At 50.6% G+C, this 26,916-nt stretch overlaps 1 protein-coding gene across 2 annotated transcripts; it reads left to right on the plus strand.

Annotated features, from left to right (window-relative positions):
- Positions 1 to 6,602: 6,602 nt before the first annotated feature.
- On the plus strand, positions 6,603 to 26,415 carry GATA3 (GATA binding protein 3). Of its 2 annotated transcripts, none has more exons than XM_036908155.2 (6): positions 6,603 to 7,114; positions 7,549 to 8,176; positions 10,493 to 11,029; positions 16,041 to 16,183; positions 20,379 to 20,504; positions 24,299 to 26,415. In XM_036908155.2, the coding sequence occupies exons 2-6, from the start codon at positions 7,936 to 7,938 to the stop codon at positions 24,581 to 24,583; spliced, it is 1,332 nt and encodes a 443-aa protein (XP_036764050.1). In that variant the 5' UTR covers positions 6,603 to 7,114; positions 7,549 to 7,935; the 3' UTR covers positions 24,584 to 26,415. The 2 variants fall into 2 exon arrangements, with proteins under 2 accessions (XP_036764050.1, XP_036764048.1); XM_036908153.2 differs by having other exon boundaries at positions 6,605 to 7,114; positions 16,038 to 16,183.
- Positions 26,416 to 26,916: the final 501 nt, after the last annotated feature.

A 26,916-nucleotide genomic window follows, 5' to 3' on the forward strand; every position in this document is an offset into this window, starting at 1 on the left:
GACACCCTAGCTAGCCCTACCTAGCTGGCCATGGAAGCCCTGGAGCTGGAGTCTGAACCCCCCTTTCCTTCTGGCTGCTGTGCAGCGGGGACTAGAGATGGTGGCCAGGCACGGCAGAGGTGGAAAGGATGAGAAACGCATTGCCCAAGGCGCTCGAGCGGAGGAGGTCTCCCTGGGTGTTTCACTGAGGGTCTGCAGGCACTTGTGTGTGGCTGCTGTTTTGTTTTATATAACAAATTGCTTGGGGTCTAGGAGGTGGCAGGCGGCAGGCAGAGAGCAGAGCGGTAGGCAAGGGTCTGGCGTGAGAGGCCGCCGGCAGGGCGCAGTCTGAGGAGGGACACACAGGCGAAGGCTGCACGCAGGAGGGTGGCCTCTTTACACCTCTGAGCCCAGATTCACAGATTGTAACCAAGGAGTCTCCAGCATATCCAAAGGAAGACAGGAACAATTCGTGATTTCAGAAACTCTCCTCTACTGTCTTCTCATCTGAACGAAATTACTCTCCACCACCTAATCCCTCCCCTCCTCTTGAAGCCCACTATTGATTGTCCAACAACAATCACACCCCGGTTTCTTGGCTAATCTAAGAAGTAAAAATAAAAAAGCTCCAAGATAAGGCCCTCCTCCTGAAATGCTGAATTGAAGTGGCCAGAGGAGACTCGGCGAAGGCTAGCGTTCTCGGGGCTCGGCTGGGCAACCCAACCCGGGGGCTCTGGAGATGCTCTGCGGTGAGGCGGTGGGCGACTAGCTGGGAGCGCTGGGAGACTAGGGTTGGAGCAGGTGCCCGTGCACCCTTCCTCTCCCGAAAAGTGCGAAGCCCCCCGGAGTTCACCCGGCTGAGTCCCGCGCTGCTGACCCCTTTCCTGGCTGGGGTGGTCGCTCCCTTTCCTGGGAGTCCAGCGCAGCGGTCTGAGAACCACCTAGGAGGAGAATCAGGGTCCAGACGCGGCGAGCCCCGTCCTGAGTCAGTGGTGCCGCTGGGAACCTTCTTCTTCTTTTGTGCCTCCCTCGCCCCATGTCCCCCAAACCGCTGAGGCCAGGAGGGAAGGAGAGCTGGGAGGTCACCGTTCCTGCGGGTGACTCGCATTCCATTCGACTCACTCTCAAGGGGAAATCTTTCTCTCCTACCCGACCCCGGGGCTCCCCCATTGCTAACTCCCTGCCCTGTACACTGTTCAACTTTTAAAACAGAAATCCCCTGTCCTCTCCCTCCCTTCCCCCTTTCCGCTACACCCCTACCTACCCAATTTTTATCTCGTTACCATCAGGGTTTTTCTCACCCGGCAGTAGAGGGAGGGCCAGGATCCCCCGAAGCTGGAGGGCCCGGCCTGGTGGCGGGGGCGGAGCGGGAGGGGGTAATCTCTGAACGCATCTCCTTCTCTTTGACTCCCTCGTTGCTCCTTCTGGCCCGGCGGGTTTCCTTCCGAGTTTTAAACGGTGATAAATGAATAAGGACAAAAAAAAAAAAAAAGAAAAGAAAAAAAGGTAAATCAAATCGCATACCACCCCCAAAGCTATGGCTGCTTCCCTGGGGCAGGTAGACCCGGGCCCAGGGCGGGCGGCGTAGGAGCCGGGAAGAGGGGTGCGCTTGCGAAGCCCTTTTTGCCTGAGTTCCCGTTGTTTCCCCTTTGACGTTTCCATTTCACTCATCTTCCCTTTGCCACTGAGTTTTGGGGCCCCCTTTTCTCTGCGTTCCTTCAAGTTCCCTGCTCCCCATGTTTCATTTGAAGCCTGCACTGCCTGCTTTTCTCACCCCTTTGATTTCGATACTCACTCTCTGCATTTCAGCTCACGCGGGAAAGGAACGGGCGCTGGGGAGGGATTTCTGATAGAACGAGTGTTTAACCTGCGCTGCTCCCGGCGCCGCGCCCAGCGGGCTCCCCCGCCGACCCGCCGCGCAGCCCCGGCCAGCAGTGGCGCCTTGGGCCATGTCCTCTGCATAACCCTCCCGCCTGGCAGCCGGTGAGCTGTTTATACAGCTTTACCTGCGCTATTTCTCTTATCCAGTAGAAATCCTCGCCCGGCCACGGTAATCTAACCCAAGGGCCGAGCAGAGGAGGGGTAGTGGGGCCGGCTGGGTGGAGAGTGAGGCATGTCGGCGCCAGAAGGGGCTTCTCTCCTTCGCCCCTCCTCCCTACGGGGAAAGACATTGAGATGCGGTTCGGGTGATCGAGGTGGGGGACCTAGGGGTAAGGAGGAAGAGTCTGTTTTCCACGTCTCTGTCCTCTCTGCTCTTCTCCCTCTCACAGACTTAGGGGACCCGCGCACAGGCCGCAGCGCGGACTTCCCGGGGGGTGCCTTGTGGAGCCAGCGCGGCCCAGGACAGGTTTCCCTTGTCCAGGACTAGGACCTGGTCGCTCTCGCCTCGCTTTCAACTTGTCACATTAGAATTCCACACCTAAGTCAAAACCTGCCGGGAAGGGGGCCGTCACTTAACCAGACCTCTCCCCCGCCCCCCACACCCGGGCCAGTCTCTTCTAGAGCGCCCGCGTCCCGGCTGCAGCAGCGCCAGGAATCGAATTAAACGCCTCTTGGCCGTTATTGTCTCTCGCTAATTGCCCCAACAATAGCCACCTTTAAAGTGTAGATACCCAATTAAAGGCCCGGAGAAGAACGGGCAGCCGGCTTGAAGCCTGCAGAGCGGCCCCGAACCGAGCTGGGGCTGGGAGCCGGCCTCTGCACCCTCTGGTCTCCACTTCCTCCCCAGAAGCACAGCGACTGCAGCGGGTTCACACCATCTTTATTGACCGATCGCTGCATAGGAAGATTGATCCAGCTGGAATGGGAAGGGACAGCTCTGCCCCTAGACCCGTCTCGTCAGGGCCTCGGGGCCACGCTCCAATTTCTGGCCTTTGCAGTCGTGCCGCGCCCTCCCCGCTCCCAGCCCCGCAGGTTCCCGGCTTCGTTTCTGTCTGAACTGCGCGGCCGGGTCCGCCCAGGCCGGCGCCGCGGCTCCGGAGGGAGGGACGCGGCGTCGCGGCCGGGCTCTGCTGCTTTTTCCCGCCTGCAAATATTTGCTGCCTCCTTGGAAATCCGACTGTTTGGCGAGCGTTCGGCTTGCAAAGTCCTTAAGTAAACACGCTCAAATGACCGCCCCGGGCGTCCCCAAGCACACTCACTCCCCCTGCGCAGGATTAGTAACTTTATGATTTGGACCCCGAGGCTTGGCTTTTTTAGTGACCCTCTGCGGGCTGCGCGCGGGCATTCGGGGCCGCTTTTCCCGGCACCTCGGCCCCGCGGAGCTCGCCTGGACGCGCCAGTCGCCAGGCTCGGGTGGGGGACGCTGACCGCGTGGACCTCCGGTCCCTGGGCCCTGCGACCCCAGAGGTGCGCCTGGGGAACACGCTCCTCCCCTCTGCGCTATGGGCTGCTGCTCTTTTGCAGGACTGTGTTCCACAATCCTCCGGACAGAGCCTCTGCGCTCCGGGAGTGCGAGTGGGAGGGACCTGTACAGGGGCATGTGTTTGGGGGTGTGTGTGGGTCCCAGCTTACACCCCGACCAGGGAGAGAAATCAGGCTCCATTTCTTACCCTTTCCCCAAGAGGGCACACACACGCCGCTCAACTTGACGCCTAAAGCAGCCGCCTCGAGGCTCGGCGTTTCAGATAGGCCAGACCGGCTCCCGCTGCCCCACACGCGGCCCTGGGGCCCGGCTTCTGGACTGGGGGCGGTGGCAGCGCCGTCGCCTACTCTGCTCCGGGATGCTTGCCCCCAGGGTCCCAGGCATCCAAGCCACGCGCCAGCCCCTTACCCTGCTGCGGGAGGCCTCGCGCCCTGCGGCAGCCCAGGGCCCTGATGCGGCAGCGGCGGCGGCGGCGGCGGCGGCGGCAGCAGCAGCATCCTCCTGGCTGTCCTCCTCGCTTCCTCCACCGGAGCTTCGCTGGCTGCTCCGGGTAGCGAAGGGGTCTCGCTAGACCAAGCCCCCCCGGGGTGCCTGGGGAGGGGGTTGTCAGGTCTGCAGGAGGGTGCTGAGGCGTCTCCGCAGGAGGCCAGAATCAGCTTTGCGGGCTGCGGCAGAGGGGGAATCAGGACCTCCTTTACCCCCTCCCCGCGGCCTCCAGCCCCCTCCCATCCCCCGACCGCCCCGGGAGGAGGAAGCCGGGTTAGCTTCTGCCGGCGAGGCGGGTCAGGCCGGCGCCGGGCCTAGCCTAGACCCCCGCAGCCCGGCTCTTCGCCCCAGGCCATGAGCCACAGCCTCTCCCCGGCTCACTCCCTTCCCCCTTTCTTCCCCGTGGGTCTCCGGCCGACCTCGGCCCTCCCTCCCTGGTATCCCCCTCCTCTCTCTCCCCCCGCCCCCCTCCCGGCTCCCCCGCTCTGTGCTCCCGGCTCTGGGGCTGGGCCCGTGACGTCAAACCCAGTGTGGCGTCGGCGAGACTGGCCAGCGCGGGCCATCAAAAGAGCAACGTCCTTTTTCCCAATTACCCACTGTCAGTCCGGGAACAGGGGCGGACCGGCTGGGAATTAAATGTTAAATACCCCCTACAGGCTGGCTCCATTACACCGGGCATCCAGCCGCAGCCCCCGCGCCTCTCTGCCAGCTCCAAACCACCCAGACCAGGAGGGGCCTTCAAGAGCTTTTATTTTTCCTAGGTGGGTGGGTGGGTCGTGTCTCCATCCTAGTGCAGCCAGACTTGATGCTTCGTGATTTAATTAAATCAAATAAAGCCCCCTCCCCAGTTTTGTTCGTTATCAGAGAGGCGCCGCTGCACCGGAAGGCCTCCTTCTCACAAATATTTTCTCTTTGTCTTTTAAATCTTTCTTAGCCTCAGAAGTCAACATTTTCAAGTCCTGGCGTCAGCAGCTTTTCTCTCCCGAGTTGGCTCACTTTATCCTTTCCCTGCTTTCCAGGTCCCGGCGGGGAGGACCAAAGAGCAGCGTTTGGTGTTTCGCGCGTGGTTTGAACTGGGGTCTCGCTACGGTCTCCTCGCCCTGTTCTGCTGCGCTAAGAAGCACTTTTCATTTTTTCTCTCTGTTTCCGTTCTTAATCTCGGGATTTAGCACAACGGTGTGCGCGTTACCCTGTCCTTGTTTATGGAGCGGTTTCCAGTGAATGTTAGACCAACTAAATAATTAAAAGGTTTGGATATTTGCCGTGAGCAAGAGGAGAGGCTAGTAGCTTGACTGGCCCTAGAGAGAAGTGGTCAGAGTGAAAGGGAAATCGATGTTCCTTTATTGGTTTGCTCTAATAAACGGGGACTAAACGGGCTCAGGAGAAACACGCGGGGCGGTGTTTAATTTAGGGATTTTCTCCCTATCCGGTATCAAGAAGCTCTATCCTGATTTATAACAAACATCAGATTCAAGAAAACAGTCACTGAAGCTCCAAATCCAAGATCCGGTGAACCGTTTCCACTTCTTCCAAATACATTTTACTAATCTTTCTACAAGGATTGTGTATTGAGACATCTTCCCCACACACCAAGTTAAGGCTAAATGTTGTTTCTCCTTCACCGCATGAAAGGAATGCCCCCAAAATTACTTGTAGGGACGTTACCCTCTATCTCGAATTTTTGTATTTGAGGGAATTTTATGGGGTGGAGTGAATATGGAATAATGTCTTTAACTCAAATACAACCTCAGGCCCAGCTCTTAGTGCCGTCCTTGGTAAAGCGTGCGGGAGACCCCGCGGTCTACCCACACGCATGGCCCTGGAGTGAGCAGAGGGTGGAACCCGAGCCCTCTGTCGCCGCCTGTTCCCGGCTCTCCCGGGCCCGCCGTCGGGCCGCGCGGCTGCAGGAGCCTGCGCGCCGCTAGGGGATGCAGTGGCTCAAAGTACCCGGTCGGGCTGGGAGCCCGTGGGGCCGACCAATCGCCACTTATGCGCAGCCTCGCGCGTTGATTGGCCCCTCAAGGCTCCGCCCCGCCCCGCCCCTTGCTGGGCTTTCTGAGCAGCGCAGTCTCCTCCCGCGGTCGCCCAGCAGCGCCAAGCCCGTCCGGGAGTTGCAGGGCCCGGGGAGGCCGCAGCTGTCCTGCCCCGCGGCGGGTAGGGTCGGGGTGGGGTCGGGGAGGCGACCGGGGGAGCTCTGGGACCCCGAGTGTAGGGTTTGGGGCGGGTGAAGGGAAAAGTTGTGTCTGGAGTAAAGATCCAACCACTCCCACTGCACTTGGAGAACCAGTGTCTATCCCCTGTCCTTTCCACCCATCACTATTGTCACTCAAGTCAAATGCGCACATCAATTGCAAATATTAGGTCTGGAAGAGGCAGCGGGAACGGCTGAAATATTCACTGCAGAAGCTTGCTAAAAAGCAAGAGGATGGGGGAATGCTGACCACGACCACCAAAGAAACATGGATAGTTGATCAAAGACTCATTCCTTCCGCCTGATTCCTCCATCTCTTGGGCAATTCTCCCGAGAGGCAAATCTCAAAAGTACTTTGACGTTAGCGTGTTTCCCCCAATCAGTTTTACATGCCGTAGCCCCAAATCAATAAACTCCCAAATTACTTGGATTAAACTAAAAAAAAAAAAGGTTGCTCATTAAAAAATGTCTGAAAAGGGAAGGCTGCCCGTAGAAATTAACTTTATGAATGGGGCAGGTCGGTTTCCCCGGCCCGGAGAGATCTGCACGGCCGGAATGAATTGGCAGGAGCGGGAGCCTCATTTAAAGGGCCAGAGCGCGAATTCCCGTCGCCCGCCCCCTGCGCCCTGGTCTGCCGGCCGCGCCCACCCGCCTGCGGCCCCTCCGCCCGGCCGCCCTTCGCGGCGCCCCCTTTCCGGTCAGTGGAGGGGCGGGAGGAGGGGCGGGGGCGCCAGGGGTGGTGAAGTCCTGGAGAGGGTTTGGGTTGCAGTTTCCTTGTGCTGTAGATACAGTCCCCTCCTCGCCAGCGCCAGGCTCCTCCCCCCCTCGGCGCGGATGACACTAGAACCTCCTTAAGTTGCGTCGCGCCACAGCTGTCTGCGAACACTGAGCTGCCTGGCGCCGTCTTGATACTTTCAGAAAGAATGCATTCCCTGTAAAAAAAAAAAAAAAAAAACTGTGAGAGGGAGAGAGAGAGGAAAAGAGAGAGACGGAGAGCGCGCGAGACAGAGCGAGCCACGCAATCTGACTGAGCAGTTTCTGCTCTCGGGTCACCCGCCGCCGCCGCCTCCTCCTCTCTGCTCCTCGCTTCCCAGGTTGGTATTGGCGACTTTCTTTTTTTTTGGTTAAGTTTGATTTCCCCTCCTCCTCCCCTGTCCATTTGGGAGGACTTTAAAACATTTAAAACACAACCCTTCTCTTTTGGAGAGTGTCTAGAGGCGGGCAGGAAGGTCCCGGGACCGGTGTCCACGGAGGGAGGGAGTTGTCGTCCAAGTTGGAACCGCTCAGTCAGCTCAGGACTCCTGGGAGAGCCAGGCTGCTAGGGATGGACGTGGAAATCGCTCCCTCAGCGGCCGCAGCGGGGGTGTACTCGCTCGCGGGGAAGCGTGCGCGTGTGCGCTTGTGTGTGCGTGTCCCGGGGGCGCCGGCGCGGAGTCGGGCTGCTGGAGGGGAGGGGGCGGCACTTCATAAACTCAGGTGCTAAAGTACTTAGGAGCTCATCCAGGTCTCCCCCTTCTCTCTTTCGCAGGCAACCCGAGGACAGACTCAGGCTCGGAGCCTCTGAGGACCCCCAGTGCACAGGAGCCTCTTGCAGAATTCCAGCTGTTCTCGCTCCCTCCCTTTGCAATTTGATCCCCCTTTATACTTCCATACCTATTTTTTTGGAATTTCTTTTTTCTTCCTCTTCTTCTCCTTGCTAAACTACCCCGCAGAGATTAAAACAAACCCCTTATTTGCTCACCTTTCCTTCCCAGCTTTCTATTCCCCTATTGAAAAATCATTAAACGCCCCTCGTCCCTCCGACGGCAGAAGCACCTGCAGAGCCCCGGAGGCCCCTGACCTCCTAGCCCGACCGCCCTCCCTCACCGCGCGCGGGTTCCGGGCCCGGCGAGAGGGCGCGAGCGCAGCGGGGGCCATGGAGGTGACGGCGGACCAGCCGCGCTGGGTGAGCCACCACCACCCCGCGGTTCTCAACGGGCAGCACCCGGACACGCACCACCCAGGCCTCGGTCACTCCTACATGGACCCGGCGCAGTACCCTCTGCCGGAGGAGGTGGATGTACTTTTTAACATCGATGGTCAAGGCAACCATGTCCCGTCCTACTACGGAAACTCGGTGAGGGCCACTGTGCAGAGGTACCCTCCGACCCACCACGGTAAGTGCGCTCCGGGTGCGGGGACCTAGGTTCAGCCGTTTCCGCTCTCTCGGGTCAGGGAGGCAGGGAAGAACCAGGGAGTGGAGAGACCCAACGAAAGCCCCCAAGTGCCGTTACCGCTCCATTAAAAAAAAAAATTGGGGCCCGGAAATGGGCGAGGAAGCCGTCTCGAACGCCGCGAGAGTGTGTTTTTAAAAACAGTCGTAGCAGGCGTCTCTTCCGCGGCTGAAGTCCCTGGGCCTGGCGCTCACCTGGAGGGCGCAGAGCTGCAGTTCCCTTCCCCGGCGCGGCCGCAGGTTCGGGAGCCTCGGAGGTCCCGGGAGCGGGAGCCCGGGCTCTGCCTCTGCCGGCCACAGCTCCCCGAGCCCCGCCGCCGGCGCTGGGCAAACCCGGCACGGACCTGGTTCTTTCAAAGGGCTTCGCTTCCCCAGGCATCCGAAGTTCTTCTCGGGGGCTTCTGCTGTCGTACCTCAGTTTCCAGAAAGGCCCGAGAGATTTATCTATTCAAACTCCTGTTTTTTCTTTTTTAACCTTTCCCCAAAGCTGGTGCATTTAGTTTCCAGGCAGGTCTCCTTGCTCTAAGCTCTGGGGAATGGAATTTGGTGCTTGAAGGGGATCTCGTGGAGAGTCTAGTCTTAAATTGGAGACTTTAAGGTTCCCTAGATTCCCGGCTGCACAGAATTTTCCTGCGTCTTTGATTTTCGCTCTCCCCATTCCTGCTCCCCACATCTCTTGCCTGACCCTCTCCTCTGGCCTACCACAGTCCCATTAGGCTCCCAAAGAAGATTTAGGATCCCTCAGGGTTTCTTTCTAAGTAGAAATGATTCCAGTTCTCCTTTTTCCTTTCTTTTTCATCTTGAAAAGTTAAGGAGAGTTCTGAAATGTTAAGCAGAAACTGAGCCCTCTGTAGCTAGGGGGAAATTGTTCTAACGCTTTGCAGTCTTAGGTTGTTCTGAAGAAGAAATAGCAGAATCTCAGGCAGAGAAAGCGTGAGCCTCTCTCAGCCCTGCCAACCTTGGTCTGCCCGGTCCCCTACTTGGAGCCCTCTCTGGCGCCGGTGACAGAGCCCCTTCCGCAGCAGGCGTCCTCCGCCTTGCTGTCACCAGGTTTTAAACAATTGTTTCTGCGGATGGGGCGCTCTTTGCCCTTGTTCTGTGCAGATCAACAGTTAAGTGGAAATGCAGTAGATGTAGACTTAATATCATTTACTATACTACTTCCTGTATAATATGAATCTTGACCCTTGGTGTTCAGAGAACTCTCTTTTCTCCTCCTCTCTCCTCCCCTTCCTCTCTCTTAAGATTTTAGTTTCAGTATTGTTCTTAATGGTTAAATAGAATGAAATGCTGAGGCAGGTACTAGACTAAAAGATCGTTAAGTGTGTGGATTTGCAGCTTTCATTTACCCCTGAGTGTGTGGACTTGTCGGAGTTAGGCTACCTTAAAACTATGTATTTTAAATGAAGGCTAAAGATACTGTGTATGAGGGAAACAGACACATAAACTGGAATTTTGTGTCTCAGGCTCAGGTGAAAATTCACATGTTGCACTGGGAGAATCACAACTTTGAAGATAGTTGGGCTCATTTTATCTTCTATAGAATTTGGGAGGATGAGAAAGGCAGAAAAAAAGGTTCTCCCAGGGTCTAGCTTTAGACACTTAATCCTACAGCCTGAGTGATTAAAATTTCCTTGCAAATCCCATTTCAGGACTTGCCAATTATGAGCAAGCACTGAAGTAGGGTTACTTGGATAGATGAGTAAAATGTCCCCTGTGGTCTTCCAAGCCCTCTCCTTCCTGCACTTGGGTATCTGCAGCTGGGGCCTACTGCCAGTCCCGTCGAAGGTCCAGTCTATTTTCCTGGTGTTGAGCAGTTTTGCTACCTTCAGGCTTCATTGTTCATAGACCCTCTTATCAGGCTGCCTGGGATTAGATTTGGGATGGAGGATGCCAGGCCATTGAAGGAAACCAATAAATCAAGCCAGGTTCTAGAGAGGGACCTCAGGGGGTGTGATTTAGGAAGTGTGTCTGGAGAGGCCAAATAAGCCCAGGGGCCCTCCTCCACTCCCTCGCAGTGCCTCTGGGGTGTCAGACTCAGGCCCTTAATTCCGCTGGATTTGATAGAACACTTGCGTGGGAGACAGTGTGCGGCGTGTGCTGCTACAGTACTCGTGGGGCCGCCTAGGTGGAGAGCGTGGGCCTGAGCAGGGCCCGCCTGGGTTGGGCATGTTCCTGCACCAGCCGGGTGGCGGGGAGAAGCCCAGGGGCTCTGCGCTCACGGCTTTCTCTCTCTTGCCCCTGCCCCTGCTCTGCGCAGGGAGTCAGGTGTGCCGTCCACCCCTGCTGCACGGATCCCTGCCCTGGCTGGACGGTGGCAAAGCCCTGGGCAGCCACCACACCGCGTCGCCCTGGAACCTGAGCCCCTTTTCCAAGACGTCCATCCACCATGGCTCCCCCGGGCCGCTCTCCGTCTACCCGCCGGCCTCATCCTCCTCGCTGTCCGCGGGCCACTCCAGCCCGCACCTCTTCACCTTCCCGCCTACCCCGCCGAAGGACGTCTCCCCGGACCCGGCACTGTCCACCCCGGGCTCGGCCGGCTCGGCGCGCCAGGACGAGAAAGAGTGCATCAAGTACCAGGTGCCACTGCCCGATGGCATGAAGCTCGAGTCGTCGCACTCGCGTGCCAGCATGACCACCTTGGGGGGCGCCACCTCCACGGCCCACCACCCCATCACCACCTACCCGCCCTACGTCCCCGAATACAGCTCCGGACTCTTCCCGCCCAGCAGCCTGCTGGGGGGCTCCCCCACCGGCTTCGGATGCAAGTCCAGGCCCAAGGCGCGGTCCAGCACAGGTAGGCGCCTTTTCTGCCCTGAGGCCTGGCTCCCCTCTGGCCTTCCAACAACTCAGTCCAGGGCAGGGACAGGACAGCCCGCAGACTTGCCCCTAGCGGAGCTGGGTGTGTTCCAGACCCTTCTGAGATTTGATTTCTCCCCTTTCTTCCAGCTGGGAAAGGCTGGGGTGTGTCATGTCTCCTTCCAGTCTTCACAGCACAGAGAAATTGGGACCTAATTCAACCCCCCCAATGAGCTGGGGAAGGAAGACACAAACAAAAACAAATACCCTCTCCTGCCTGCCAGGGAACTTCTGGGTTCTGCCAGTAACCTTCAGTCAGTTTCCAAGACCAAATGGAAGGCCCGAGGAAATAAATCTCTAGTGTTTAATGCTAAACCGAAACCTCCTGAAACCTAAACAAACACAGGTCCCTTCTATGACCGCCCCCCCCCCCGCCCCGCCTCTCCGGAGGTCCGACTGTTCCTCTGGGCTCAGCTCAGAGAGGGTCATGTAGTCAACAGAAGACACCTATAAATAAAGTTGTATATATTTTTTGTGGGGGGCGGGGCCCTGGCAAAAGCAGAACACATGCTCTTTGGTAGAAAAGGGGGCTCTCACCCTAAGGGAGATGGGCTCTGCTCCTGGCCAACAGTTCGATGAAAATCGAAGTGGAATGGGCTAGTTACCTGCAGTATCTTCTAAGGCTTGCAGCACAGGCAAGGAAGGGCAGGAAGGAGGCTTAGGACATGTTCCTCGATTGATCTGAAGCCAGAGGGGTAGGAAGGAGTGAAAACGAGTGTGTGTGTCTCTGCCTCCTCTGCTCATCCTCTCTGAAAGCACGCTGCATATTTATTCTCCTGTTGTAGACACTTGCATTAAAAAACAAAACAAAACACAAAACCCACACAAAATATTTCTGCTTTAAAAGTAAAATAATCCATCACCAACTTTGTTTCTAACCAAAGTAGTTGAATCAGAGAGATGGGGACTCTCTGAGATGAGATCTAACTACATCTTTAGAGATGATTTTGGGAAGATGTTGTGTCTCTCTGGGTGTGCGCATTTCAGGGTGGGCTCTCCTGTCCTGTCCATCGGCCTTGCCTCTGCCTTCTATCTGTAGAGATTCTAGATGCAAAGCAGTGGTGAAAATCACCTGTCTTTTATGGGTGAGATGAGCAGTGTTGAAACAGAGCTTGCAAACGCCCAGTTTAAAAAACTTCCAAGTGAGGGCTCTGGGAGCCCAGTGACCATGAGATCAGTTTTCAGGGATTTTTCCAGGGTGACATTCACTCCGACTGCCTAGGCAGGACTGTCTCTATTTAGTTGATATGTTTTAGCTAATCCAATTATTTTCAGACTGCTGCACGCGACAGTTGCATTGTTTATCCCGCGCCAGGAACTTTAATAGAGTCCGGATGCGGTTAGGCTGACAGAAAAACTCAGACCTGCATGTTCAGTACATGAAAGTCGGCAGAGGGAGAGGGAGGCAGGCTAGCTGGTAGAGTCAAAGAGTAAGGAAGAGGAAGGGAGACCGACTGGAGGAAAGTGCTCTTGCTGCTCACTAGAGGCCGACCCGGGGCTTGGAGTGTAGGGTTCCAGAGAAATGGGCTGACACAAGAAAAACCGGGATTAGAGTGAGGCTTGAGGGCTGATTGCAAAGAGTGCAAGCCTGTACCTTTTGAGGTAGTGATGGGATTTTTTTCAAAAAAGTTCCCTCCTCTGGTGGGGCTAAAAGTTTTGGGGAAGATCGTGGTATCTGAGGCTGGCATGGTGGTTTGTGTGGGGGGAGGCGGCACAGTGACTTTTCCCAAAGCCTCTGGTTTCTCTGCCCTCATTTCCGAGTTTGATTTCTCCCCTCTGCTGCGCACACCCTGTGCCTTCAGTTTCCTTGAGGCTGAACACTTGGGGGAAGCACGGGGGCCGAGCTGCGGTTTCCCTAAACCAGAACCAAGGGCACCTAGATACCTATTTTATTTTATTTTTGGTGGGGCGAGAGGAGAGGAGACCTCGCAATTTGGCTTTTTACTTCCTCCTTGTTCCTTTCTCACAGTCAAAAAACCCAAGGACAGCACACCTGGTCAGTGAGGGCACTGGGACTTTTGGGGAGTGTAAGAGTGCGGAGAGGAAGATTCCAGAAGCCTTCTGGGTATAAGGGTGGAAGTGGTGGGAATTCTTGAGGGGGGATTCTTTTGGTTTTAGTAGTTGCTTTTTTTTCTTCTTCTTTTAACCTCCTTTCTGCAAACACACTTGCCAAGGAGGAGATGAGAAGAGAATTGTCAGATTTTGGAGAAATGGTTGAAGCTGTGGTTAGGGCACCAGTTGCTTTTCTTAACTCCTGCACAGGCCCTCTGTGCTGGGATATATCTTTGCAAACAAAAGACAAAGTCTCTCTGTAAAGGACCATTTCTTAGCTCCCCCAGCTCCTCTTGGCCTTGGGCTTCAGGGTCCACCTTCCTCCTGACAACTCCTGCCTTCCTTCCTACTACCCCTTCCACCCAGCCCAGTTCCAGGATTGCAGCTGGAGGTGGAGGGGTGTTTGGAAATGGCTGTTGAATGTCAAGAGGCCTTGCAGTTCTGTGGTTCTTGTCACCTAAGAGAGGTGTCTGTGTGAGCAGTTCACACCAGGCAGTGAGCTAGGAGAGGGAAAGAAAGCAGGAGACAGTCAGGGCGTCCATTAGGAAAATTGCTCACTTGCTGAAGTCAGAGACTAGAGGCAACAATGAGAAAAGAAAAAAAAAAAAAAGAAAAACCCACATAAGGCAATCGAGAACTTGCGGAGTGAATCAAGACAGAAAATTGCTCTAGTGTGCAGAGCCTTGCTGAAGAGCCAACATTGCTAGCTTCTAAGGTCTCTCTGAAAAGGAAGCTGTCATCCTCCCCATGCCTGACAAAGGAAAGGAAATCACGTCAGGCTGGGAGATCCCCCAGCCCAAGGCACCTGGGAGCAGGGCTGCTGCTGCTGGAGAGGCTTAGAGCCCCGAAACCTGACCACCCCCTGTGCCAGGGAGGAAAGGACAAAATGTCTGGGACCTGAGTGGCCCCTGTTCTGGCAGGATGTGGAGGGGGCCTGGAGCCCCAGCGGCTGGGACCTGCTCTGCACAGGAGCTGAGGGCTGCCTGCCTCCCGGCCCCCACTCCTGCTTGCCGCCAATGGCCTCCCCTCTTTCCTCCCTGCTCCCCCACCCCCAGCTGGCCACATCCTGCAGGCTTTGACCCGGGGGAAGGTGTCTGGAGGTAATTCGGCAAAAGCCTTTGTTGAGGACTGACAGAAGCCACTGGGTCCCTGGGAAGGAGCTCCCGGCATCCAAGTGCCAGTTTTGTACACAACCAGGCTCTCTGTCAGCCCTGGGTTAAGAACCTTTTTGGAATTTGGAGCAAAAAAGCCAAGTCCCTCTTAACTCCTTAAAATTTTTTAAGAAAGCAAAGTTGATAAAAACTGCTCAGCCCCCTCATGGACTCCATGGTGTAACGAAAGCAGCACCCTCTTCCATTTGTGAAAGTCCTCTTTCTTCCCAGAGCCTGTCCCTGGACTCAAGCACAGCCTGCAAGGATGAGCTCCCCAGTCCCCCCCTCGAACCTGGCCTGAGGGTTTCCAAAGGCCTGAGCAGCTCCCAGGCCCCCAAAGCCAGCCTTGTCTTCCTTGTAGGGAGTCAAGATTCCCAAGTGCCCTGCTGGGGTCTCTTCCCCACCGGGCCTTCCTTGTAGCTTGCATTAGCTGATGAATCTCTTAGCAACAAAACAGCCTTTAAGGGGCTCACGGTTCTCTTCTGCCATCCTCCATAACCTCCCTGCCAACACCCCCAAAGAGGGCAGAGCCTTTCCCTGACCCTACTCTGGGGGGACCTATCCTGCAGAGTCAGGCTGGGTCCTGAGCAGGGCGGAGCGCCTCCTTGGTGGGCAGGAAGGTGGCCTGACCTCACCAGGCGAAGGAAGCCCTCCAAGGCAGGCATGTCTCCCAGAAACTCTCCTCCTCTTGCTCTTGCCACAGAAGTTGAAGTCAGTGCCCTGAAATGGTGTCTTGAGGGATTCTCTCCAGGAGCTTTCTCTCCAGAGGTGGGTCTGGGTCACTCCTGCCCCTGGAGTGAGTGCTGCTCCAACCGGCCTGGCCGGTTTTTTGTTTATTTTGTTTGTTTGTTTTTTTGGAAAAAGAGCAACTGCAGGCAGGCCCTGGTTAAGGAGCAGCCCGAGAGGCCCCCTGTCCTCACCTGGCCTGTTCTCCTGACCTGCCCCTCCCCAGCCTTCCCTTCTTCCCTCTTCCCTCCAGGTTCTTGCCTACAAGTGCACAGAGCTGCCCTCCGTGCCTCCTGGTCTGGGCTGGCTAGGGTCATACTTACACTTGAGGCTGGAAAGCTATTGGAAACCTTGGCCTTTTCTGGGGAGAAAAAAGACATGTGGCCCCTTCTGGATCTACATCTATTTCTTGCCAGCCAGGGACATTAACCGTTTTATTGGAAGTAAAATCTAAAGCCTGGGCTCCTAAAATCAATCAACCAATTGATCAATCTATTCATCTATTTAGGATCTGTTTATCTATCTAGCCACTGATTAAGCTTTCCTTTCTCCCCATCCTGATCTTCATTATTTATCTATCCATATGGACAGGCCCAGAGACCCTAATGGGTCACCTTTGTTTTCCTTTGAGGAAAGTGAATGGAATGTTGTGCTTTTGCCATCGTCCAGGGCTCAGCATTTTCTCAGGGAATGATTTCATGCTGAAATTTGCCTTCCTGCTTGGCTCTGCTTGATCTTCCCCATCAAGTTAGGCAGGCTCAGAACAAGGTCCTGCTGCCATTCATTCCTGTGCCTCTTCTTGGGACAGCAGCTGCCTGTGTAGGAGAATGGTTCCTCCATGAAAGGGCCCCACAGTAACTCCTTTTAACCTGGGGCCACCCTCAAGGGAGGTGGGGGTAGGAAAGCTCTCCAAAAGGGGGAGGAGAGAGAAAGTTCTCACTTGTACTTTCATCCCCTGATTCCCAGCTTGTCTGTGTGTTTTCCTTCCGTAAGTGACTTATGTGTGATTGTTTCTAGAAGGCAGGGAGTGTGTGAACTGCGGGGCGACCTCAACCCCCCTGTGGCGACGGGATGGAACGGGGCATTACCTGTGCAACGCCTGCGGGCTCTACCACAAGATGAACGGACAGAACCGACCCCTCATTAAGCCCAAGCGAAGGCTGGTGAGTTCTCCTTGGGAAGCACAGCTCCCACACTAACCACTTTGTGTTTTTAACATCCTCTTTTCAGAAAGGAGAACTTTTTGCAGGAAATTGGTAGGACAGCTCAAAATCATGTCAGCTTACTTGGGACAGGTTTTTTTTTTCCTTTTCTTTTCTTTTCTTTTGGCAAGTTAGATATACAGAAAAGTTCTTTCTCTTGTTTTTCCCTTCCACATTTCCTAAGTCACTGATCTAGTTTTTAACGATGTTGACTTCTTGGTTATCAAATCTTAAATGTATTTGCTAGTGGAATAATTGTTTTAACAGGGTGACTGACTGAAAATGCATTGAAGTTTCACAGAATTTTATTATGAGAATGGAATGTGCCAGGCACCACCGTCCAGACCATGCTCCTGAAGTTGTAGAGAAGTGATCACAGACTCGGAGCTGCCTTAGTGCCATGGATGAATCTTGGGTGCAAATGCTTTAAGGTTGATGGGGCCACTTAACTGAACCTCACAAACAGCAGCCATAAAGTTCTGGGAGATTTTCTTCTTTCTTGGGCTCAAGAATTGAGCACTTTCCACACTAATGCCTCTGGGAAATTGTGATTCTGCCCTGCCTCTTGGTCTCACCTAGTTTTTTAGTCTTATTTTCCCTTTTGTACTGCTATTGGTAGAATAATAGCTTTTCCCCTCTCTTTTTTCTTTCTTAAATTTCTTGACCCTTAGGAATACTTGCGAAACCTTGGTACTGCCTAGCATTTATAAGGAAAACTAGCAGGAGAGATTCATTTGTAAGCTTGTCTTTGGAACCTCAGGCCAGATTGAATAGCAAATTGTATGTAACAGACAAATAAAAGCAGGCCGGGCAGATGATAACTCTAAGCACAGTCAAGAGATCAGAATGCTTTTTGTGGTGATGACATTCACCAAGTAGAAAGGGGAGGAGGGGAATTTCCCCCTGCCTATTAATGGGTGAAGTAACATCCATCAAATTCTAAGGAGAGCCAAAAAAAAAATCTATTCTTTTAAAAAAATTATTCGTCTTCTACATCAGATTTTTAGTGCAATTCAACACCTTTCACTTCCTCTTCAGAAGAAGGAAAAGCTTTCTAGGGAAGGAGGTACCCACGAGACTTTAATTTTTGGCAATACTTGGTCTTAAAGCTTTATCTTTTCTGATCTTTGCCCCCTTCTCCAACTTTCTCCACCTCCCCCCACTCGTCCCCTTGCACTTCTGTATTATTTTTCCTTTCTCTTGTGTGCAAAGCTAACTTCCTAGGAAAAAGCTGCCGGATATCTGAGTGCTGGAGATAACTCATAAACAACAATCAGCTTCCCCAACCTAAACATCAAGATGTTTGAACGTATCAGAACAAGACGTGTTTGGAAAAAGAAATGGCTGGAGGTGTTAGCACAGAATGAATGTGATTACACCACAAAAGAATGTTCTGAATCACTCAAAACCTGGCCTTAGTTTAAAAAAGAAAGAAAGAAGTAAAAGAGAAAAAGAAAAAAAAGTAACAACAAAAAACTTCCTCTTAAAATAAGTCATGATGCCATTATAATTGGGCTTTCTCTTTTTTAAGGTAAAAGTATGGAAAAAGGGAAGGCAAGTCTTGGACTGTGTGCTGATTGATGAGCGTACATTTGATATTTTCCTGAGGTTTCTTCTGTCTGGGCAGATTGCACAGGAGGGCTCTACTTGCATTTCATATAATTTTGTCTTCACCTTTCATTAGAAATAGCTAGAACTCAGTAACAATTGCTTTTAATTCTAGAGTACATCGGCTGTCATATTTTAGCTATCCTTTCTTTCTTATTCATCTGTTCTGAGTGATTTTATATTTTTAGTTCCATAGAGTTCATATGCTCCAGGGAGATACTTAGAGCACATTCAGGATGTATTTTTTTAGCTCTTAGATGTATTTGACTTCTGAATATCTAGAACTTTCTTTTTCTTCTTTCTGATATTTCCTGGTCCTTCGCACCAGCTCTCCAGTTTGCTATTTTTACTTTGCACATTTGCAGACTCACTAAAGACCACCCATAATGTAGAGAGCTCTTCCATAAGATGCATATCTAACACTGAATAAACTCATGCAGGAAATAAGAAAAATAACCAAAGGGAAGATCCATAGCACTTTTTTTCCTAGTGTTGCAAGGATTTTCATATGTCTAACAACTAGCTGAGTAACTTGCTTTAATAAAGTACTTCGTCTCCTGCTAGTGAACCAATTAGTGTGGCTTTTAGAGGTTCTGTATAAATTTGCATAAAGTCTGCGGGCCCTTGTATTGCGAGCCTCCCTGTGTTTATATTACTGACAATATACTGCCAAAGACCATACCGTGAAGCTTGTCTTTTGATGCTCTAATTTACCAGTTGGCATTATGTGCTTGTATGTACATTTAAAGTTGTTGGGCTGGAAAATCCGGTACCTGAGTAGATACTAGGATATCTATGATATCCAAGTATTTATTTTAAGGAGAAAAAAGTATAGGAAGATAATCACATAAGAACACAATTGTCAAGGCCCGTAACACTGATTTTCTGTATCCTTTTCTTCTTGAGATACACAAGTGAAACAGTTTTTGAAATCTTAAATCACCACATTTTGTAAAGGCAGGTGGGCATAGGCAGGTGGGGTTAGAGGGGAATACTCTTGGGTTGTGGTGAAAGATTTTCAAAATGGAAGCCATAATGCAGAACTTTCTCAATTATGAGAGATAGGAGACATTTCAAATTTCTAGTTCCTTAGGGCACAGAAAATAAAGAATGACTTAAAAAAAAAGATAGAGAAAAAAGGCATAGCTCTGCTATTTAAGCCTGTAGGAAGGAAGAGCAGATCTATGGAACCAATTTAGTGGCTTTGCAAGGGAAGGAATCAGTCTGGTTAATTCAGACTTACCACTGGGTTTTCCATATCTGGCAGCTTTGGGTGTTTGGCCCAACTTTTTCCTTGATAAAATATTGATGGAAAAGCATACCAATGACCCCTGTAGTTTCTGTTCCACTCATTATAACCATGCCAGAATTTTCTTGATCACAGATAAAGACAAACTGAATTCTTTCTCCTCTTGTCTTTCATAATATTTTTGAGTCCACGGGCAGGAGTAATTTTGCAGTTAAAATTTTCTTGTTATGTTGGCAAGGAGTTGGAGAGGGCTGTGTTAGAAATGTCCCAACTCCATTTGCTTTCAAAAGTTTTTAATTGTTTAAAAAGTATGGACACAGAGAATAGGTCCCTTACACATTTAAGTGGGTCAAAAGTGAAAGAAAAAAAGTCTCCTACCTGAAGGCAGTAAGAGCGTCAAATAATTAAAATTCAAGTTGAGCCTGACATCTGACCTGCAACTATTCTGCTCAGTGGGCAGCAGGTAGGAGAAACCGACTTTCAGGAAGCCGGAATGAGATGACAGCAGTAGGAGAGGCCAGTGTTTCTGCTGAATAGTGAAATTCCTTGTTCTTTTCATTTTGTCTCATGTATGGCAAGCCACCTAAAGAGAATATGGGTGGTTGTCACAGTGAGTGACCAAGTCTGAAGGTGTGGGTGGCGTACATTTAGGACTGCTGCTCGGTGCATCCCAAGATACATGCTCTGTGATGCACGCTGCACATGGGCCTGGCTGTTCTCCACTCCAGCACTGCTTGCCTCACAATAAGGCATTTATTTATTTGGGATCTGTGAAGGGCTTTTAGATGCTCAGGTTTGTTCCTCCTTTGCTGTCCGTGTATTGTGATAGCTATTTGTGTTGTTGAGAGTGGATATTCTTGGCAGTCGCACTTGAGAAAGACCTTGTGTTGGCCTGGTGGATGAGGCCACCGAGGGTCTGGTGCCAAAACTAATCTGGTTAATTCAAAATTGCTACCCATAAAAATGAAGCATCTGGAGAACTTTGTCGGATGAGGTAGTGGGATCATTATTACGTCAGAGAGGTGGCATCGGCTTTCTGATCCTTGGGAACTGCTCTGGAGCACAGCAGGCGAAGTAAATTCTGCCCTCCTGGCTGCAGTCTGACATGCTCCTGGGCCAGTGGATGGGCTCTATTTTCTTCTTGAAGATCTTTATGGGGATCTTTATGACTTTCATGTGGGCCACTTGCTAGTTTTGATTTCAATGATATTTTCTTGTCTTTCTTTCTTTCTGTTTTTAAAGTCTGTCTCCGTAGTTCTGAACACATGTTTTGATTTTCCCCCCTCTCCCCACTCCCAGTCGGCAGCAAGAAGGGCAGGTACATCCTGTGCAAACTGTCAAACCACCACGACCACTCTCTGGAGAAGAAATGCCAATGGAGACCCTGTCTGCAATGCCTGCGGGCTGTACTACAAGTTGCACAATGTAAGTGTCACCGGGACCAGCCAGAATGGTCCCTTTTTGCTGATGCCCAGGAAAGAGCATCACCTGCTCTGGGTCCCCTTTGTGATCTGAATCGCCCCACTTTGGGCCAAGTAACAGGTCTCAGATAATCATGCAATGGGATCCCGTGTAGAGACCACAGCATGGCCTTGCTGAAACAGAAGAGTTAAGGTCTAAGAGCTACCAGCCCCCTTAGTACGTGTGGGGAACGATGTGTACGCCATGACGTGGCAGATCTGCTCCTGTGGTGGGCCTGCGCTGGGGCTCTAAGGGATAAAAATCTTCCCTTTGGGAAACTAAAAAAGTCACCAGTTATATTTTGATGTTTCCTTGTGGTTTAAAATTTTTGCAAACAAGAGAAAGAGAGTAATGGAGAAAAATAAACAGAATTGTAATGCAAGGCACACAAATTCCCCAAATGGAGGATCTCTGTATAAAAGACAGGGAATGAAGTGTCTGAGATATTTCATCTGATGTCAGTGTCCCCAGCAGTGGAGAACTGAGGAAAGCAGCCTGGTGAAATCGGCCAGACCAGGGAAAATCTATGTCTTCTCTTTCTGTGCCGTATGCCCAGAATGACAACTGCCAGTCAGTCACCTGGGTTTAGCCTGTCATTTCTAATCTTTTAATTTGGGGTCCTCCTGTTTTGCAATACCTTTACCTTCAAAAAACAACAGAAACTTCAGGTATATTTTTTTCCTGAAACAAGTCCTGCTGACAGGCAAGGAGGCCTGAAGTTTTCGTTAATCCAAAAGAAAAAAGTGTCATTTCTCTTTGTCTTTAGCTCTTTCTGGTTCTCCTAAAGTCTCTTTGCCAATCTGACTTTGGCAAAGCCTGGGACTGAACGAGGAAAAGGCAGAGCATTCTGCTCAGGGCCATTCTGGCAGCCAGTGCAGCTTACTCAGGAAAACCTGGGAATCGGAGAGGAAGCTTTTCTGGTTAGATTTTTGGAGCCACAGGGAAACCTCTCAGGGTGACTCTGGCACCCTTGTCCTTTTTGCCTCTTGAGAATAAGTTGCTGCAGTTCCCAGAGCACCTGTAAACCTCCGGTCCTTGCCCTAGGTGTTGTCCCCTCTTGGCATAGTCCCTGTGTGGGGCCCGGCACCAGTGGGGCTTCCTGTAGTCGGCCATTCTCCCTCGGTGCCCTGGTCTGCACTTGATGCACATTTATCAGCAATGAAACCTGAGTCCCCTTTCCACTTTGGACATTTTGCTTGCTCACCACAGTGGAGATAAACAGATTTGTGATTAAAATCTGGAAGATTTGGGGCATTCAAGTCTATGAGCTGCCCAGTCATCGGCACAGCCTGTAAAAACTATTCTGGGGTTGTAATTTATGGTTTTCAAAGAACTTCCACATTCCTTGACTACCTTTGAGCCTCAAAGAGTCCCATGATGTACACAGGTCAGAAATTATTTTGATTTCCATTTTACTTGAAGAAATTTTAACTCAGAGAAGCAGTGACTCATGCAAGTGGATGTGGCTGAGAAAGTAGACAACCAGGATTGGTTTCAGAGTAACCGAGGCCTTCCTGGGGGGTCAGCAGTGTCAGGACTGATGGGGACCAGTGGAAAGTAAATACTTACTCATTTTAGAATATACTGAAGATAATTCAAAGTAGTGAATTGTGTGTGTATATACATATATGTCTTTCCTATTTCCATACAAGTAGAGTAGTGGTGGGAAATGAACCAGCTATCTATTTTTTGGAGTACTTAGTCATGATGAGATGTGATCCCAGTTATGGCCAATCTAAAAAAAAAAAAAATTCTGGAGGACACAAATTTCTTATCAAATCAAAGTCAAGGAGTCCTCTGTGCTGCCTACCTTGTTCTTAATTAGCTCTTGACTGCAGGACTGGGCCCGAGGGGCTGGGAGACAGAAACCTGCTCATCAACAAAGGTGGTTTTTCTGTCCTCTCTGGTTTAGTAAAAATTCACAAAAGGAGGCAAGTTATGTGTGTTTAACAATAAGAGATAGTAATCAATTAACATTCTGCCCATCTAGATAGCTGTATATGTATGCTATAATAAGTTAGTTCCTCTCTTCTTATCTAGGTGTTTAGATAACTACCTATCTCAGTATCAGTGTATCTAGGTGGTGTTGGGACTAGTTATCTGGGTTTGTGCGGCTATCTGTGTAACCAGATATTATATTTAGATATCTGGCTGTGTATATCTAGATATCAGCATAAAGAGCTGTATGTCTAGACATTATCTTGGGGACGATTTGATGGGATAGTAGATTCCTATGCCTCTGTAGGCTGCATCTTTATCTCGATTGTAACTTTGAAGAAGGAACCCTGAGATGTTCCTTTGGCAGCGGCCTTTTGGCTCTTCTGCCCCCTGGCAGCCTGGGGAAATCAGGCCTCTGTGCCAGCATGTGGCTCTGCACCCCCTCCAGGGTGACCGCTCCCAGCTCGGCTCCAGGAAGCTGTGTGTTGGCTGCTCCCAGAAGCATTGTCCTCAGTGTGCCCTCTTGGCTCTTTGGGTTCCTTTTTCCTTAACTGAGTTCTTCTAGCTTTTGGAGCAGACAGGTAGATTCTGGAGCCAGGAGAGCTTTTTCTTTCTCCATGTTTGAGAACCTGGTGGAAGAGGACACTTTTTGCCTAAGGAATCAGGAGTGATGGGACCCCGACATTCCCTCCTTGAGGCATTTGCCTCATTGCTCTGGAAACATGGCCAGATGTGGGGTTTGCTATATGGGGCAGATGTCTGCTCTTCAGGTTAATTTGATTGTGACTCCTTGTGGGGAGTGCTTTCTGTTAGCTTTGTAAAGTCCCCTCTCTTGATTCTGGGTTCCCCAAAGCAGATGTATTTTAAAAACAAAACAAACAAGGATCATCCAAAAGAAAGGCAGTGTGCTGTCTCAGAGACCACCTCTGTGCTTGCCTGTCTCTTTAGTTCGTTCCTTGTCTTTGATTTTGGGGCTGAGAGGGCTTTCATGCAAGTATAGTACTCTGTGCCCCACCGCAGTTAGTGAGTACTTGTCAATTGGTTGGTTAGCTGTTTAGTTGGACGTGGATAGTCAGAACTAGGTGTAAATTGCAGCCTTCGATCATTGCAGTTGCCGTGACATGGGCAAGAGCTTACCTTTTGGAAAGACACGTTAAAATAGGACCCCAGAACATACAGACTCCAGGGGAAGATTTTTACAGCCCCTGTCAGTGTGAAAAAGCCAGGTGGAAGAAAGACCACCAAAAACTGCTGTGAAGAAGGTGTAGCCCTGGTTTCTCAAGGCAGATAGATTGAAACAGTAAGACTGATGACCTTGGCAGTGCTTTTAAAGTCCTATCACAGATTGCAGACAAGTGGACAAAATGTTATTTCTCTCTGGCAGATTCCTATGTTGACTCCATTCTCATGAACTAGTCTAAGAAAATTTTAATGAAATAAGACAAATGTTAGTTACCAGGGACATACAGTCCTACTGGGTGGGTCTCTAGAATCTGGTCCTTGGGTATGCAGAGTGCCCCAAGGCAAATCTCCCCCAAAATGACTGATGTGGATGACATAATTTAGCAGCCTCTGCTTGAAACACCTTACCTGTGGTCTCCTGGCCTCTGATGCTGGTAGCGACTGACAGTCAGGCCTTGCCACAGACCTAGCCTGCAGGACTCTGGGTCCCTGGGAAGGAGGAAGAAAGGGGTCCCCCCAAAATGAATCCCTGACCTGGGGAGTCAGAGGAACCCGTGTCTGGGTGTGAAAGCCTATGCCATTTCAGAGTGAGCAAAATAGTAAAAAAAAAAAAAAAAAAAAAATTGATCTTTGTTTAGATTAACAGACCCCTGACTATGAAGAAGGAAGGCATCCAGACCAGAAACCGAAAAATGTCTAGCAAATCCAAAAAGTGCAAAAAGGTGCACGACACGCTGGAGGACTTCCCCAAGAGCAGCTCGTTCAACCCCTCCGCCCTCTCCAGACACATGTCTTCCCTGAGCCACATTTCCCCTTTCAGCCACTCCAGCCACATGCTGACCACCCCAACGCCGATGCACCCCCCATCTAGCCTCTCCTTTGGACCTCACCACCCTTCCAGTATGGTCACCGCCATGGGCTAGAGGCCCTGGCCCACGCGGACTGGTCTCCGCCAGAGGCCTGCCAGCCCCTTCTACGTGCATTTTTGCAGGAGCAGTATCATGAAGCCGAAATCCATGGATCTACGTTTTTGAAGGCAGAAAGCAAAACAACGTTGGCCACTTTTGCAGAGGAGCTCGCTGTGGTGTCTGTGTTCTCAATCACTGACTCTGGATCCCATTTGTGAATAAGCCATTCAGACTCACATTCCCTCTTTACCAGGGTCTCTAGTGCTGTGAAAAAAACCTAAATACAAAAAACAAAACAAAAAAAACCCCACAAAAAAACCACTGAACATTGCATATAACTTATATTGTAAGAAATACTGTACATTTGAAGAAGACTTTATTGCATCTGGGTAGCTGTGAGAAAGGCATGAAGGACACCAGGAGTTTTTAAGGCATATGGGGGAATAAAGTGTGGAAAATAAGAAGAAACTAGGTCTGGTATTCAAGTGGACAAACTGCCAGTTTCCTTTCCTTTCACTGGCCACAGTTCGATGCATTAAAAAAAAAAAGAAGGAAAAAAAGAGAAAAAAGTCTTAGGAAATCATTTGATCGAAGCTGTGGGCCTCTGTGTAGGAAACCTATCAGGGCCGGGCATCTGTGTCAACACGCATGTATTGTCATCAAGGGTCTCAGATAGCCTTTTTCCAGGCCTACATGCTTTGTGAACAAGTCCCTGTAATTGTTGTTTGTATGTATAATTCAAAGCACCAAAATAAGAGATGTAGATTTATTTCATCCTATTATACAGGCTGAATTGTTGTACAAATTTATTTACTGCTAGTGTTATGAACTGCTTTTTTTTTGTTTTAATATTTTCCTTCTCTCTAAATTTTTGGTTGAATAAACTAGATGACATTCAGTTGACCTAAGGTGGTTGTGCTCTGGAGGGCTTCTTTTCCATTTTGCTTTTTGGTGATATTTATTCAATAGCTTCTAAGGGTACAGCAGCCTCTGCCATGTCACTCGGTGCTCCACAGCCTGTACTGTGAGGGTAGCCACGTATGAGCTACTGCCGTGCATGTCAGTGACCCAGACCGCGCGGCCGGTCCTGGAGCAGCCTGGCTGATTGTTAGCTCCTGTTGTGTTCTGTGTTAGTGATCACTGCCTTTCATACAGTCTGTTGGAATAATAATATAAAAATAATAATAAAATATTTTAAAACAACCAAATACCATCGTATCCAAGTAGTGGCCAAGCTCTTATAGAATCTTGTAGCTCTAGCGAATTTAAGAAATGAGTTCAAAACTAAAACCAAAACTCAGATGTGTTAAGGTATTCACTAGGAGGTAATGCAGACCCCAGATAGTCAGCACTGATTCCTTTGGGAAACTGGGTGTCTTGGGAGCTCTCTGTGAAGCCCAGACGATTTATCCTGGGGCCGGTGGAGCTTCTGTGGTTCCCTAGTGAGCTGTGGTTCCTTCCTGCTCACCTGTGTCCCCCGTGGACTATCTTCTCGCAGGAGCAATGGGAAGATTTCCTCGCTGAGCTTCACAGGCGAAGTGAAGCTGGTGGATTCCTCGTGGTCCTCTGCAAGATGTAAAGGAGCTGGGCTGGTTCTTAAGTTCATTTCTGTTTTGCTTTTCTATTGTTGAATTGAATAACACCACCATGGAGGGTTTATGGGAATGTTTGCGAAACATGAAATCACCATTTTGTAACTTATGCTGTATAGTTTCCTTTGACTCTGTTGACAGAATGTGTAACTATGGCACACATTTTAAAATCTCTGTTAATCGCCTCTCTGCTTTCTTAGCAAATATTTTAAACCTAAAGCTAAATGTTGAAATAAAGGAGTAGAGAATTACTGAGATGCACATGGAGATCTTACTGGCTCCTAATTAATGATCTGTAATTCAAATGTTTTCAGTTACTTCTGAAGCCCCAGAGGAAATCATCATCTGGTGCCATAATAAACCTGGGATATTTTATTGTATATTCCTGAAGTCTCAGGATTGGCCACCTCTTTTCATCATGAAGAGGTTTGAGTTAATGCCCTTTCACCTTCAGAACAGGGAGTTCAAATTCTTGACATTCTTAGGGCAGAACTGGGGTGGGGGGGCACACGTAGAAAAAAACCCAAACTCGGTACTCTCGCTACATTTTGTTTAAGGTACTATGGTGGTAATGGCATATTTGAACTTATTCCTTCTTCAGAGAAATGTCATTTTATCATTCGATTCATTGATTTAACATTCTGAGATATTTCTTGAAGATGAGGCAAAAGATTTACAAAATATATATGATAACAATGATTTGGTTTCTTTGAATGTTACATGTTTTCCTGGTTTCAATGGTTTTGTTCTTTCCTT

This window comes from Manis pentadactyla, chromosome 3 (assembly GCF_030020395.1).
Source record: "Manis pentadactyla isolate mManPen7 chromosome 3, mManPen7.hap1, whole genome shotgun sequence".
Lineage (NCBI taxonomy): Eukaryota > Metazoa > Chordata > Mammalia > Pholidota > Manidae > Manis > Manis pentadactyla.